At 46.8% G+C, this 14,866-nt stretch overlaps 1 protein-coding gene across 2 annotated transcripts in view; it reads left to right on the forward strand.

Annotated features, from left to right (window-relative positions):
- The window catches only part of SH3BP5 (SH3 domain binding protein 5), a 47,754-nt gene that overhangs the window by 23,772 nt on the left and 9,116 nt on the right, over window positions 1-14,866 (forward strand). For both annotated transcript variants that reach the window (XM_061464455.1, XM_061464456.1), the window contains one exon: window positions 8,119-8,283. In XM_061464455.1, coding sequence (XP_061320439.1) covers window positions 8,119-8,283 — 165 coding nt within the window. The remainder of the gene's footprint in view (window positions 1-8,118; window positions 8,284-14,866) is intronic.

The raw sequence follows: 14,866 nt of genomic DNA on the forward strand, positions 1-14,866 counted from the left end.
TGCCTGGAGGCCACGATTGGCCCAGAGATCATATTCTTGCCCTTGTTTCACAAGATCCTAATGTAAAGCCTAGATGGGAGCCAACAGAGAAGGGATGGCAGCTGGTGGTTTGGTCCAGTCCAGGATTCATCCGAACAGCATGTAAGGCAATTGTATGTTTAGGTATTTTCTCCCTCATTTCCTTAGGTAGCCCCTAAAGAAGGGAGGTGGCATTATCTTTGAGGAGACAGGCTGTCTGTATGCTGGTAACAGAAGCAGCTAAGGAAGTGAGCTGCTGGTTGTGCCCTGAACATGGCTTGTGATCCTCTCTCAAGGGAGTTCCATGTATCACCTAACTTTAGCGCAGAGCTCGATGTCTCTCAACATGCTTTGTAGGTCTGCTCTTATTTCTTAGGCCTTTTTATAGACTATAGGTTTAGCAGGAAAATGAAGCAGAGCCAGGAGTGAGGTCAGTTCTGTGACACTGAAGCTGTTAGGAGAGATGGGGTGGATGCATGGATGGGCCCAAAACCACCCAGCATGAGAACAAGACACTTAATCAAGTGACATCAGAGACCAAGTGACATCTGGCTGTTGTATTAGCAAAATTTAACCCATGTGCCTTTTTACAGCTTCTCAATGAACTGCTTGAAGAAGGAAACACAAGGGTGTTTCAGGCTTGAGAGCTGTATTTTCCTGCCAATAACGCAAACAGTCATCACAGATTAATATATAGCTCACAAAGCTTCATAGAGCTGCCAAAATGAGGCTTTGGATTTTATACTTGTTTATGAAAGCCTGTACGTGGCCTAGAGCAAGGAGGGGTTTCAGGTTGGGTTTTATTTGCTGCCTCTCGGTTCTAGTTTGGCTTGGAGATTTTAGTCTGCAGAGAGAAGGGAAAGGGAGGTCATGGGACTTCAACAGCAAACAAAACTGCTACCTCCACAGCTGCACCACTTGTCTGATCATTGCAGAAAGGAAGTGCATGGAATCCAGCAGAGCATTCAGCATCACAGCTAAGTTTTTGCAGCTGCGTTCTTTGGGTTTTGAGGAACGGCAAGACAAGATGTTGGTGTTTGATGGAAATGCTGCTTGGGCAGCACCTCTGTACCCAGCCACCTGGTTGAAGTGGAGCTGTCACCATTGCTGGGTTGCATCACCTATGGCTTTGCTGAGTCTTGAAAACCTCCAGGGATGGGGATTTGTAATGCGGGTCACACTGCTGTCCTGGTAAGAAAGACTTTTAATGGGCAATCTGAACATCCAAGCTGCTGCCTGTGGCTGTTGCTTCACGTTACACCATCCAATAGTTATTTGACTTCTTTGCAGTTCCCCTTCAATTTTTAGCTGGCAGTTAATTAGCTTTGAGTACTCCTCAGTCTCTTCCTTGGTAGAGTAAAAGGGTCCACATCCCTGGCACTCTTTGTAGGCCACTGGACCCTGCCTTGACATCCCTTTTGCATCGGAGGGCTGGGACGTGCAGTATTCACTGTGCAGCCTCACCAGCACCGAGATGGAAGGAATGATTCCTTCCCATGACTGGCCAGCCGTGGCCCTCGTAATGTAGCCTAGGACATGGTTTGTCTTACTCACAGGAGTTCGCTTTTCAGCTTTCTCAGCCTGAGATGTAACATGCAGGGCTGATCGTCCCATCTGTGCTGACCATGGGTTTATTCCACCCCAGGTACAAGACTCTACGCTATTCCCTGTTGAGCCCTGTGGGGTTTCTCTTGGCGCAGTCGAGCTTCACAGAGTCCATCTGGGTTGAGGTTCTACGTTTTCCTTTTCAGTCATCTCCTCTAACTTAGCATCATCCCCAGATTTGCTGGGGGTGTAGCTGTGCTGGTATCAAGATTGTTGTTCGGATGCTGAGCACCACGAGCTCTTGTGTTGATGTCCAGGCTGCTGCTCTTGTTACTGGCTACCAGCTGCATTGGTAATGAAGAAAACTGGAGCCAAACCAGCAGCCTTCAGCAGCTAGTTACTGTCAGTGCTGCAGCGAGCACTTAACTGCCTTCACCTTGTAGTCTTCTGACTTACTGACTCCACTGCAGTGGTGGGCAAGAGAAGTCTGCCTTGGTCAATGAGTTGTGATCCTGCTGTCCTCATCCCTGCCATAAGCTAGTTCAGGATGCTGCAGTGCAGTCACTGTGATCAGGGTAATCCCCGCAGACAGGCAGTGCTACAGCAGCTCTGGTGGGTGACTGATGGAGGAAAGCTCCTGTTTTGAAACAGGCTTCATGTTGTACTTTGCACAGCAAATTAACCGTGGGATGTTGTTGAAAGAATGAGAGGGGGCCAGAATGGAAACATCTGAAACTTGCTTCCTTCTGAAGAGTGGGACTGGGAGCACAGTTAATCATTGCGTGTATGGTAGTGCGCAAGTATGTGTTTGCTGCTAGCAATTAAACTATTGTTTTAAAGGCTACCGAGTGGGAGAGACATTGGTTTCACAGTGACAAAACAAGTGCCTTTTAGAGCAAAAGCCTTGGGTCAGCACGTGGGGTGCCAGTGCCTTGTTCTGAGCAGCAGCTGTGTGTTTCCATCATGCTTCAGCTTACAGTGAGTTTAGAAACGGAGATTATTCATGCCTTCTCTTGGCAGTAATGCAGAGGTGCATGCACAGGATGAGGTAGGCTCACCTGGGTAGATGAGAAGCCAGTTGTATTAATACTTGAAAATAGTTGTTCTTTGCTTGTTGTGTTAATAATGCCCTTCTCATGAATTCATCAACAGGCCCTGGTCCCCTGGTGAGGGAGGCTGCCTGAGGGGTGAAATTCAGTAGCAGGCTTGGCCCCACAACACGTACCCTCTGCTTCTATTTCTGGCAGCCTGGCTTGGCTCTTAGGTGTGTGCATGTGCTCACAGGTCAGAGCCCGTATCGGAGGCTGAGCAGTGCCCACCAGGGTATATTAGGTGTCAGCTAACCTGCTCTAGCTGTGTTGCACTGTGGTTTCTTGTGTCAGTGACATTGTGCAGCCCCATATAACCGGGTAGGCAAACACAAAAATCAGAGGTAAATGAAATGAAGAAGAGAAGTCTTGGTTGATGTTAATAGAGAAGGTTCAAGCTCTGTACGGTAGGGTGAGAAAAATCCTCTATTATGTCAGCTGGGCAAGGGCTCTGACCACAAAGGGGGATTGGGGCAATAAAAGCTACGTGGACTAAACAGAAAGTTGTATTCTGCAATTGGAGAGTACAGGGTTTTGTGCTTCGGAAGTCGACAAGCAGATGTGGCTGTGCAGGCCTGAAAACCTCTGTATGCTGCTGCCAGCTGCAGAAGGATGACCATGCTTTTTAAAGCACCTGGTTTGTTCTCATCACTATCTTTAGTTAATAACACAGCCAGCTGCTGTGCCCTGCTCCCTTCTGTGCAAAGCCCTGGGTAGCCAAAGCAGAGGATTGCCCATGAGGGCGCAGCTTTTATCTCCCCAAAAGGTATTTGTCGGGGCTGAGCTCCTTGCAGTAATACATTGATAGCCTGCCAGTACCCCTTTAATTTGACTTCATTGTTCAAAGTTGACCTGTTTTATACTGCAGTGCCCCCTCTGCTGCTTTGGGAGCTGGCTGGGAAGTCTGGGGCCGTGAGTATCGGAGCCAGATGAGCTGGTGAGAGCACAGGGTGGATAGTGGCAAAGAGACAGCTCTTGGCCATGAGGAGAGGTGGAGAGGAGGGGACTGAGTGGGCAGAGCAGGACTTGGGCATGCTGTGTGTGGTAGGGAAGTGATTTACTGGTGTGGGAGACTTGGAGCAGGTTGGTAGAGTGCTGGGCTGTGGAGGACGGATGAGCGCAGTGGCAAAGGGAGTTGGTGCGCTGTGTAGATGGCATGCGTTAGAGGCTGCTGTCACGGTGGGATTCTCCTCAGCTGAGATCTCTGTGGCTGCTTAATTGCATTTCTCAAGGCATCCCATTGGATGTTTTACAGTAGTCGGGGGTCTGCAGTCATGAAGACGTTCAGTTGAGCTCCCTGGCAAAAAGCACTGGTGATGAGGCACAGTTGGCTCCTGGTCACCGTGGCACTGGGAGCAGGAGCACAGGTTCCCTGGTTCTCAAGGTGTCAAGGCTTCATCATTTGCAATAAGGGGCTTCAGTGCCCTGGCTCCTTCTGATGTTTTTGAAAGAGATGCTCACTTCTCTATCAGGTGGACTCCATCAAGCACCTGTGAATGATACGGCTGGCAGGCAGAAAGCCAGCATCCCACTTGCCTCCAGCCTCCATCGGGGACTTTTATCATCATCATCATCTAGTACATTTTCCTTTGTGCTACTGCAGGCTCAAACCTCTCTCAACTCCAACACCAGTTTGTGCTTGAAAGCAACATAACCTAGTTTTCAGCTCGTTTGAGTTTCGAATTCTGCTCTTTTGAGAGAAACAGCCACTGTCTAAAGTGATGAAGTTCATATACAGTGTCAGGAGGTTGGATGGAGATGTGGGCTCCTGCTGCTCGTTATGGTTTTAAAAGCACCTGAAGAACACCGCTACTCCCTCTTCCATCAAACTGAGTGATCTGCAGGCTTGAGAAGGAGAGTGAGAGAGCAGCCTGTCCGTGATGGTGCAGAACAACTTGTACATGCTGGAGGAGGTTTTAAATGAAGGCTAATTACTGAGTAACTGTACCAGCTAAAAAGTGTTTGTGTATCCCTTTCCACATTGGCAAAGCCACAAACCCGTTGATGATTCTCTAATGACTGATGTGTCATTCTTTACCTTGGCATTTGGCTTTTTTCTTTCCCAGGCTTTCAGTAAGTTGCTTAAAAGACTGTAGACTGACCCCAGCTAACTGTTGAAGCTAAATTGCTATTTGGACTAACTCCCTTAAACTGAAAAGCACTTTGTGTTCCAAAAGAGTGCTTCCAAGCTGCCATTGCAGAGTAGCATTCAACAAATAGAGCTGGGAGAGAATATTTAACTGTGGTTTTGGTTTAGTTTTCCATTTGCTCCCGCAGCTACGAGGCGTGAAGCTGAATGTGACCAGTTATGGCCCCTACCTGTTAACAGCTTCATCTCTCAATGTCCTACAGGTGCAAGTAGAAATCGAGCACAGCTGTCAATTTAGCTTCTGGTTTTCTTACCATGAGGAGCATTTTCCTCCTGTGCAGACAGTTGTGCTTTAGAGGCTCCATCAGATGAGCTACCAGTACTGCAAGCTACCCCTAAACGTTGTTTTCCATGAGGATTTAGTAACACTGTTCCTAATGCTCTGAAGGCTTTTTGCTGGCTTAGGTGTTGATCCCTGACCCAGTATCTGTGCCAACAGAAACTTGCAAGTACTGATGCAGTTACGGTGAGAAAACTGTGCTTCTGCTGTGCTCACATTGCCCCTGGGACCTGGTTTTACTGGAGTTTCAAAAGCTCTTTACTTGCTGGTGCGGTTCTGCCTTGGCTGAGAATGGTTTTGCCGGGCTGTTTCCGTGTGTCCCTGAGTTGGTTCTTGCATGGGCAGGGCTCATCCTGCAGCGGAGCAGCCATGGAGCTGAAGCCTTCACTGGGGCAAGGCATCATTGCCTGGAAGTCATTGGGACTTGGCTGCACATCATAGGGCCTTTCTTGAGTAGTGGCCCTGCTCTTCCAGCATCCCCAGCACTGTTCTGCAGTACTTGGTGCTGGCTCTTACTGGAGCCTTGGGTTTTACTTCTGAGAATCCCATCTCAAACTATTTTGATGGAAAACTTTGTGTGTGTACTTGCATTGGATCCCTTTACTAGCATAGGTCAGAGTTACTGGGAGGTAAAAAAGAAGCTGTGAATTTTCAGAGGATTCAGCAGAGGTGGTTTTGGTGACTAAGATTTAGGCTTCTTGCTGTGTCCAGTGTCGGAAGCTTAGGTTGAGCCTTGTTTCAGGGCCCTCAGATGGGTTTCCTGGGCTTGGTGGGTTCCGTGGTTTAATTAGTGTTAAATTAAAGTATTCTTTAGCCAGGCTTATTCTGTACTTATAAAATGTGTTAATACATTTGGAACAGGGGGTTTTCCCTTAGACTTTCTAAGGGACCATGTTAATGATGAATTAACATCATTGATCATTGTGAATGATGCAGGATGCTGTTCACCCACTCATACTGGCCCAAAGCTCAGTGCTGCTTTGGGATGTGCAAAATCCACGCTTCAATGCCCTGGCTCTTCATGAAGGCTTTCAGCAGGGTAGCATGGTGGGAGCTGCCTGAAAGCAGCAAAGGGCATGGTTAGGAAGTGCATCAAGGAACTTGGCTGGGAGGAAGTTGCTGCACTGATTGCGATGGCTTTGATTTCCCTCCCTAGCTAGTAGCTGAAGGACCCCTGACACTTAACTTCTATTTTTGACACGGTCACTCTGGGGTGAAGTACCTCTGTGTGATAGGAGGAAGGAAGTAAGAAGAGCCTCCTGCTACTTCAGGAGCCAGTGAGGGAACCTTAGTGTGCTTTATTTCCTTTTGAGACTTGTGTTTAACTTAGGAGCCTATCTCCCTTTCACACAGCAGGGATTTTTAGCCACTTCTGAAATAGCCACCATTTGTTCACACTAAAACCTCTTCCTTTATTCATAAGACTTGATCTTGCTCAGTTTAGTATTCTGTATGGCAGAGTCCTTTACCCTGTTTCAGCCTAAGATGACTCCTCTGTATATCATGACCTGAAAGTTTTATTCATTATCCTGTTCTGCCAGCCAAAGGCATTTCCCATAGGTATAAACTGGGTAATTCCAGTTTATTTAAAAAGAAAAAAAATCACTGAAACTGTCTTCACAGTGCTGGATGTTCCGTTAAGTGAAGCTCACACTTGAAGGGTGCTGTTTCACTGCAAAATAGCTCCAAAATCCTCCTTTGAATAGGCATTTCTGAGATATATAATGTAGGAAAGTTTGGGTGAAGACTTTACTTTTGAGTTAAACAAGGTATTTGTGCATCAGCCTCAACAGGGCAGTAAAGTGCTGGTAGTGTTGAGAGAAGCAAAATGAATACAGATGTGAAACCTGCATGTTTGAAAGCCTGAATGTTCAAATTGCTACTCATTCAGTGAGAGCTATAAAAAGAGAAGGCCTTTTTGTCTGATCCACCGACCAACCAAAGCCCAGCCAACACCAGTGATTTGTTTATGGATATTCTTTGTCTCTTTCTTGTAGAGTCACCTATTTTGAGCACTTCAGACTTGTCACTGGTACTGCGGTGCAGCACTGCTGAACTCAGTGATGCCTCTTGTCACCGTGGTACTACTGAAGCCTGCAGTATGACTGGCTTTAGTTCTGCTTTATGGGCTACTCTCCCTTTTGGTGCTGCTGCTGCCTTAAGGGACCCTGGAGGTGCTCTCAGCTGTGAAAAATGGATGTGGCTTCAGCCTCCAAAATGGGATGTGGGCATTTTAGGGTTGTGAGAGCTGTGTTAAAACCTTCAGGAGAGGTAAATGCAGTGTCTTGGAGACTTTTGGTTTGGCCTGGAATAAAAGGGATCACAGTTCATTGAGTCTAAACTGTGCTTGCTTTGCTGGGAAGGTCAGGTGTTGTTTTGGACAAGTCTGATCTCGCAGCAGGAACCACCAAAAGCCTCCTTTCACCCCTGCTTCCATGCAGACACTTGAAACTCAAGCTTTGTGTTATATTGCTGAAAAGAAGCAGCAGGTTCCAAGGGCTTAGCAGAGCCTTTATCAGTGCAGATTCCCTTGGTTACCTTCCTGCCTGTGTACTGTGGACTTGCAGCACCGGTTGGAACCGGTGAGAGCAAAGTCCTCACAGTTAGCAGGCACCTCAGAAAAACCTTGTTTGAGATTTACAGCCAGGTACCACTGCCAAAATACCTCCTCAGCTAAAAACCCACCCCGACTGCCTTCAGGGAGTGCCATTCTCAAGGCGTTCTTGACATGCCACAAGCTTGCTGTTGCGTTTTGGCTTGTTTCTCGGGGGTTAAACCTACCCCATAAGGTATTTATCTGTCACGTAGGTGCTTCTTGGTAGGGGACCAGCTCTGTGGGTTTTGATTATGGGCAGCTCTTTGCAAATTACCCGTTTGGGTGGGTAATAAGCAGTGCTTACTCCAATGAGGGGAATACGTGGTCACTTCCAAGTAAAAGTTTGGGTGGTTTTAAAGTCCTTGGGTGAGCGCGGTGCATCTTCTAAACAGGCCTGAGCGCGTTCCTTTATCTCTCATCCCAACTTCTGTGTGTTTTTCAGGCACAGCTGGAAGCTCAGAGGGCAACTCAGGATTTTCAGAGGGCCACTGAAGTGCTGCGTGCTGCTAAAGAGACCATCTCGCTCGCTGAGCAGCGGCTGCTGGAAGATGACAAGCGCCAGTTTGACTCTGCCTGGCAAGAGATGCTCAACCACGCGACTCAGAGGGTAAGACAGACTTGCCCCAGCATCTGCCTTTTTCGTGTGGTTTGTGTTCTTCTGTGGTGCATGAGGCCGAGTTTCGGAAAGGCCACTGTTTCCTATGGGTCCAGATACATGGTTTTGTAGGGAATTAAGCTACAGAAGATTGTGAAGCCTAAGGTTAAGTGATTTGTGCTTTGGGCTGCTACTGAGACAACTGGTTCCCTGTCTGCCTGTGCTAATAGCTAGTGAAGTAGCTCTCTAAAGAAAAAATTACCATCTATATAATAGGGGTAAACAGTGTCTTAAGGCATACCTGCATTTGGAGTTATGCCAGGCTAATTGCACAGGGATGCCTATTCCTGAATGCACGTGTTATGGAAACTTTTACTCTGGAAAAACAGGGACATGCTCCAATTTCAGTGTAACGTGTTCTTATTCTGGTGTCAGTTGAGCAAGGCACTTTGCTTCAGAAACGTGTTTGGATGTAGAATTGCTCAAGATGTGTGCTGCGTTTTAAGCTTGCACACTGCTCTATCCTGAAGTACCTTCCAGATTTAGACAAGGTCTTACCTCCTTTGTAAAGTCTTTCTAAATCTACAGAAAAGATGCGCCATCAAACAATGAAAGGCGGTATTCGTTAAAGGCAGAAATACTCTTTTTAACATGAAAGAATCAAAAATTGAAGTTAAAAGCCTTTGTTCTGTCAGAGGTTTCCCTTAACATGGCAGCGAAGTTGAGCTTGCTATTCCAAATACGCTAGTGTGCCATACAACGTTTGTATTGTCTCAATTCTCAATGCAGTAGCTCTGTTCTGTTGCAGAAGCTTCTCAGTTATAAGAAAGCTTCTGTTTCAGAGTGAATTCTAACAACCAGCTGCCTGCTGAAGAAACGGGGAACAAAAAGGATGCTGGCTGTGTGTGTGGGAGAGATGGAAAACCTGGAATATCTTACAAAGAGAAAGCAAACTCCAGGGTATCGTTTGTGTTACTGACCCTGTTAGCATTAGGTGTTTGTGAAGGGAGCCCCACCTTAGCAGCGAGTGCATGCCAGGTCACCAGCAGCTGCTGTTTTCCCTTGTTGGGATCCCTGTTTGTCACCGTTTAAACCCAGCTGGTAACTCAGCACCACGCAGCCACTTGCTCACATTCCCCCCTGCCTCCTCCCTCCTGAGGAGGGATGGGGAGGAGAATTGAAGGAATTGTATGAGATAAGAACAGTCCAATAACTAAAGAACAACATAGTACTGCTAATAATAAGGGGAATAACAAGGGGAGAGAATATAGAACTAAAAGGGGAAAAGGAAGATAAAACAATAAACACAAGTGATGCACAATACAACCGCTCACCACCCACCGACTGATACCCAGCCTGACCCGAGCAGCGATTTGGGCCTCTCGGGTGACTCCCTCCACTTTCTATACTGGGCATGACGTGCTGTGGCATGGAATACCCCTTTGGCTAGTTTGGGTCATGGGTCCTGTCTCTGTGTCCTCCCAGTTTCTTGTGCTCACTGGCAGAGCATGAGACTTGAAAAGTCCTTGAACAGGGTAAGTGCTACTGAGCAACAACTAAAACCTTGGTGTGTTACCAGCACTGTTGTCAGACTCAAGTTGAAAACACAGCACAGCACCAGATACTAGGGAATTAAAATGTTATTACAGCTGAACCCATCTTCTCTGCTGTAGAAGGCCCAGAGAATAATCTTGCACTGGGCCTTCTACAGCAATGCATCAAGAGCAGAGAAGCACTTCTGTGCCAAATGTTAGAAGTGGGCTACTGATCAATTTGTTTGTCTATTGATAGGATTGTGGGGCAAGAGGAAAGTGGTTTTATTTGCTATTCTTAGGCAGAGGTTGCAGACTCTTGAATTAATCTGGAATTTGGAACAAAACCCAAGCCTTGTAGCAGCTTGGGTTTATGCTTTATGCAAGCAGAGTGCATAAAGGAAAAAGGTAGGCAAGAGAACAAATCAGACACTGAATTCATATATATATATATATATAGGCATGTATGGAAATACTGCCGGGTTACTTTTGCACTGGATCCAAAGGATGTGGACAAAGACTGGGGTTCCAGAGTATCAAATGGGAAATGCTGTTTGCAGACCCTCGCTGGGAGGAAATGGAGATGAGGGTTGTATGTTGTAATTGCTTTTGGATTCCTTCATAGACTGAAAGGCTATTAAGACTATTTTGAACACAACAGCCTAATGGGTTACTGCAAACAAGGCTTTTGTAGCCACTGATACAGAAAATCATATACTTAAACTGATGAGAAATGGGAGTTAAAGATGCAGCTAAGCCCTGTGAATGTCTGCGCCTGAGATACGTGTTGACATAGGGAAGCACAGGACTGTGATGTGATCCTGCAAGTCAGGCAGCTGTTTTACCTGCTTCTACTCTTAACTTGGTGTGTATTTTTGGGTATATTCCTGTGCCTTTTTCCCTAGGTGTCCATTTCTCTCCAGATCTCAGGTAAGTGTAATGACAGATAAGCTGGCATTTAGCGCGTCAGCTTCAGGTGTCTAGGACATGATTTTGTATGTCCCAGTTACTTGCCTAAACTTCCATTATAATCAAAGGAGGGCTGTTCAGTAAGTTGATGGTGTCTGGAGAACAATTCACGTGACCAGAGGGGCAAATTCATTGTCAGATGAATTCTCTGTTGATTATAATGGGGATGTCGTCATGTAGGCAGGTTTGATGAGCTCTTAAGGTGCCTGGAGAAGAAAAGTACTGCTTACTGTTAGCTGCTGCCTTACCAGATTCTTGGTATCTGTAGTTTGCCTTTAAAATGTGGAGAAAATGGTTTTGGGAAGCGCGTTCCTACCTGCGAGTACCTTGAGTTATACTGCTGCAGGTTGGGATGCAGGGAGCAGGCCTACAGAAAGGCCAAAGGATGGAGAATTTGGGGGGGATGAAGGCGAGAGGTCTTCACGTTTGTATTCATGTTGAGAATCACTCGTACTTGTGTACAAAAGGAAAGCGCTCACAGATGTGTTACCTCAAGTTTCAGACACGCTGGAGCAGAAAGGAAGCTCCTCTGTGGATTTCAAGAGGAATGGCTAATTTCTAATTGGGGCTGCAATCTGCTTTTACAGTGTTTCCTGGTTCATGAGTTCTGGCAGGGAGAGAAGAAATGTTTTGGCTCTTGATCATGGGCAATGTTAAAAAGGAACGGGTGAGGGGAGGGCGAAGAGGGAGGAGGCACGCTCCCTCTTGGTTCAGTTTGGCTTGTGAAGCTCCCTTTGATATTACACCATCTGTCACTGTATAATGCGTGGGTGCTTTCGTGGTGTAGGGAGAAGAGGTACTTCCTGCAGAGAGCAGTACTTGGAGAAGAAGAGGGGGAAGAGAAGTCTGTGAAAGAAACAACAAAAATATCTGCATCCTTCCCTATCCTGAGCTCTCTGTCCCTTTACCCTGGAAATGCAGGGGTTAAATGCAGTCTCCTGTTTTGTCGATTCCGTCCTCCTGCTTTACTAATCTTGCAATGCTTCTTACATCCTTTATTTATCATTCTTCCCCTAGAAAAGCCATCAATTTCTATTTTTCAGGGGGAAAAAAAAAACCAGTGGTTCTCAAGAGTCATTCTCAGGCTTAGATGGTCAGCTTTGCTTCATTTCACTGGTACATGTTCCTTTTGCATCCATGATTACTGAAACATTGCCTGGAGGCCATCTCTGAGTTCAGATCATGCAAATCTCTTTTGGGGAACAAAGACTAGTTTACTTATTCACTAAAAATACCTACTCTCCACTAGCCTTCCTTTCCCAGACACACCTGGGTTGGAGACAGAGGGGAGGGAGGAGAGAAGAGGAGTCGATTGATACCTGTGTTGGGTTGTTTGTAGCCTGTGCTACCCTGGGAGAGCACCTCTTCCAGGCAGAACTCGATGTAGTTATTAAGGACAGAGCTACAGGAATGTCTGGTGGAAGTGTGGGCATCCTGGAAGTTCACCTGCTCGGGGTGGTTTTGTGTCAGTGTGGTCCCCTGCTCGCCCCAAGGGTATGAATGGCAGGGACTACGTAAGGAGGAGAGGTGTGTCTTGAGCCGCCTTAATTTGAGTAGGTGTCATCCTCACTTACATCTCTGCCTCTTTCAAAGCGATGCTGGTGCATCTGTGATGTCTTAGGAGCATCAGCAAGGCAAAGTCGGTGGTAGAAGCACATGGACTTTCATTTGACAAAAGAGCTTGCTTGGTGACTGTGACCATAAGCAGTCCCCAACTGAATTATGAGGTCTGATTAAAAGTACTTCTCTCTCACGCAAGCCATGTGGATCATCTTTTAAGTAAGACCTTTTCAATAGGCCAGGCGTTTTCCCCAGTGAACCTCCCAGGTGCAGAAGCAGAGGTGGCAGCATGGTTTGCTCTCTGGTTCTGTCCACCCGCCCTGATGGATGGCTTCTCTGTTTGGCTCTTGTGAGGGGTGGGTTGTCCTTTTATTGTTTGTTGTCTGGAAGAACCGCATCTTGGCAGGTGATGGATCTCCACAGATAACTCATGATTGTCCAGGTGTTGTCCTCAGCCTTAGGCATGCGCCCTGAGCTCCTGTCCTGGGGGAAAGGGGACGGGTTGTCTCTGGCCTCTGCACACACTTGTGTGGGTAATGTGAGTGTGATGACAGAATGTCCATAGGAAAACAAGGGAGTGGGAGAAGATGTTTTTCCTTGCATCACTGATTTCTCAGAAGGATGAAGTGTGCAGTCTTTTCTGTTTTGTTTTGTCTTGGAAAGGGTGCTGAACATGCGGCTGGCAGCAGATGACTTATTTTGTCAGGTACTTCGAGCTGTTTGCAGTCTGTCACCCTCTGATCCCAGTTCTGCAGGGTTCAGCATTTCTGCCATGTTTGAGATGAAAGATGTGCTAAATCAAGACGATACTGGATGCCTGACCTGGCTTTGTGCCCCTGATGCTGGCAGTACTGATGGGGTTCATCCCACACATCACCGTTGATGTTAGTTTTGCCCCAGGAATGTATGTGAGGGATTGGCATTTAACTGAGCACTGGCAAATTCCAGCTGCTCCATTATTTTGTGGCTTCCAGCACTTTAAGATTGCAGTTTCCTCGCCACACCACAAAGGAAGGTGCTTTTGTGCGGTCTTTGGAGACGGCGTTTCGATTTCAGACGCTTCCGTGCTAAAACCAGCCTTGTCTGGCATATTTCGCTAAGGAAAGTCACTGCATCAAGCTAGGTTTCAAACAGCTGCTCAAGATAAGAAGCTGCAGTGTGTTTTCAGGATGCAGGAGAGAGCCTGTTATCAGTCTGACAGATTCCTTTCTGTCTTCCTTCCTCCCCTCCCTTCCCTTCCTCTCCCCTCCCGGGTGCCTTGTTTATGAAATAGTTGTTGAAGGGTGTTGGAGATGAGGATGTTGTTTTATATCTGATCAAAAGAGCCTTTTGGAAGCCTTTCTTCCTCATAGTCCTGTAGCAGCTTCTTTGTTTAATAAGTGGTGTGTGCAGATCCTCGGGTTGTGGCAGCAGGAGCTTCTGGTTGATGCCGATGCACTTCGGGATGCAGGAGAGAGCGTGTTATCAGTCTGATAACGTGTAGTGGTTTGATGCTTTCAGTTAGGAAGGACAACATGGCAGGTTCCCTGAGAGGAGCAGCACTCCAAGCAAGTCAAGGCTGACTGTGCTCTTTTCCCTGTGCACTTCAGCCTGAGGTCTGGAAAGCTTTCAAGAGATCGGAGCTCTGTGGGTGAGGGTGTCTAAAATGAGGAAATCTCGACTGCTCTCTCTGGATCTGAGAGCTCAGATGCGTGTTCTCATGCTGGGAGGCAGTTGGGGCAAGCTGTGCTTGAAGTTGTGGTCAAAGCTGAGGCATTTTGAGACCCAGGGCTGGTGAAAACTGAGCCCTGCCATTTTTTGTATGGATGCCTTCATAGCTACAAGAGATGCAGCCTGAAAACCGCCTGCTTTCTCCTCGTTGCCAGACCAATGGAGATGTACATTCCACTCCACAGCAAATCATTAAGTCACCTTATGTTCAAGACTGTCTGATTTATGTCCTTTTCTCTGTTATTTTGGAGATTTTTTGTATCTTTTTTTGTTATTTTAATACTGATTACTTTGCATCCTATTTTTGTGTAAACGCTTTGTATGCTGGTGAAGGCTCCTGTGGGTCCTACTTTCATCATGCTTTTATCAATTGTATCTGTATGATACTAAGTTCTAATCAATTCTCCAGCAAAATCTACAACCCCTGAACCATCACTCAGGAATGAAATAGAAGTGTTCATAGTACCCTGGCCGAATGTGTTGCTCCCTGGGGATTCTAGGAAGATCATCAAAATGTCAAGAAGAATAGCATCATGTTTTGAGATTGAGGTGCCTCTGGTTGGGTTTTCTCATCCAAAATAATCAAGGCAATATTCTTGATTTTCATCATGAAAGAAACTATACAGCTTGCACTCACAGCTTGAACCTGCCCGAGGGGAGACTGAGATGAGCTCTAAGGCAGAAGCTCTTCCCTGTGAGGGTGCTGAGGCGCTGGCACAGGGTGCCCAGAGAAGCTGTGGCTGCCCCATCCCTGGCAGTATTCAAGGCCAGGTTGGACACAGGGGCTTGGAGCAACCTGGTCTGGTGTGAGGTGTCCCTGCCTG

This window comes from Pezoporus flaviventris, unplaced genomic scaffold (genome assembly GCF_033815535.1).
Source record: "Pezoporus flaviventris isolate CSIRO_AGI_PZ_B2104156 unplaced genomic scaffold, CSIRO_AGI_Pfla_v1 ptg000037l, whole genome shotgun sequence".
Lineage (NCBI taxonomy): Eukaryota > Metazoa > Chordata > Aves > Psittaciformes > Psittacidae > Pezoporus > Pezoporus flaviventris.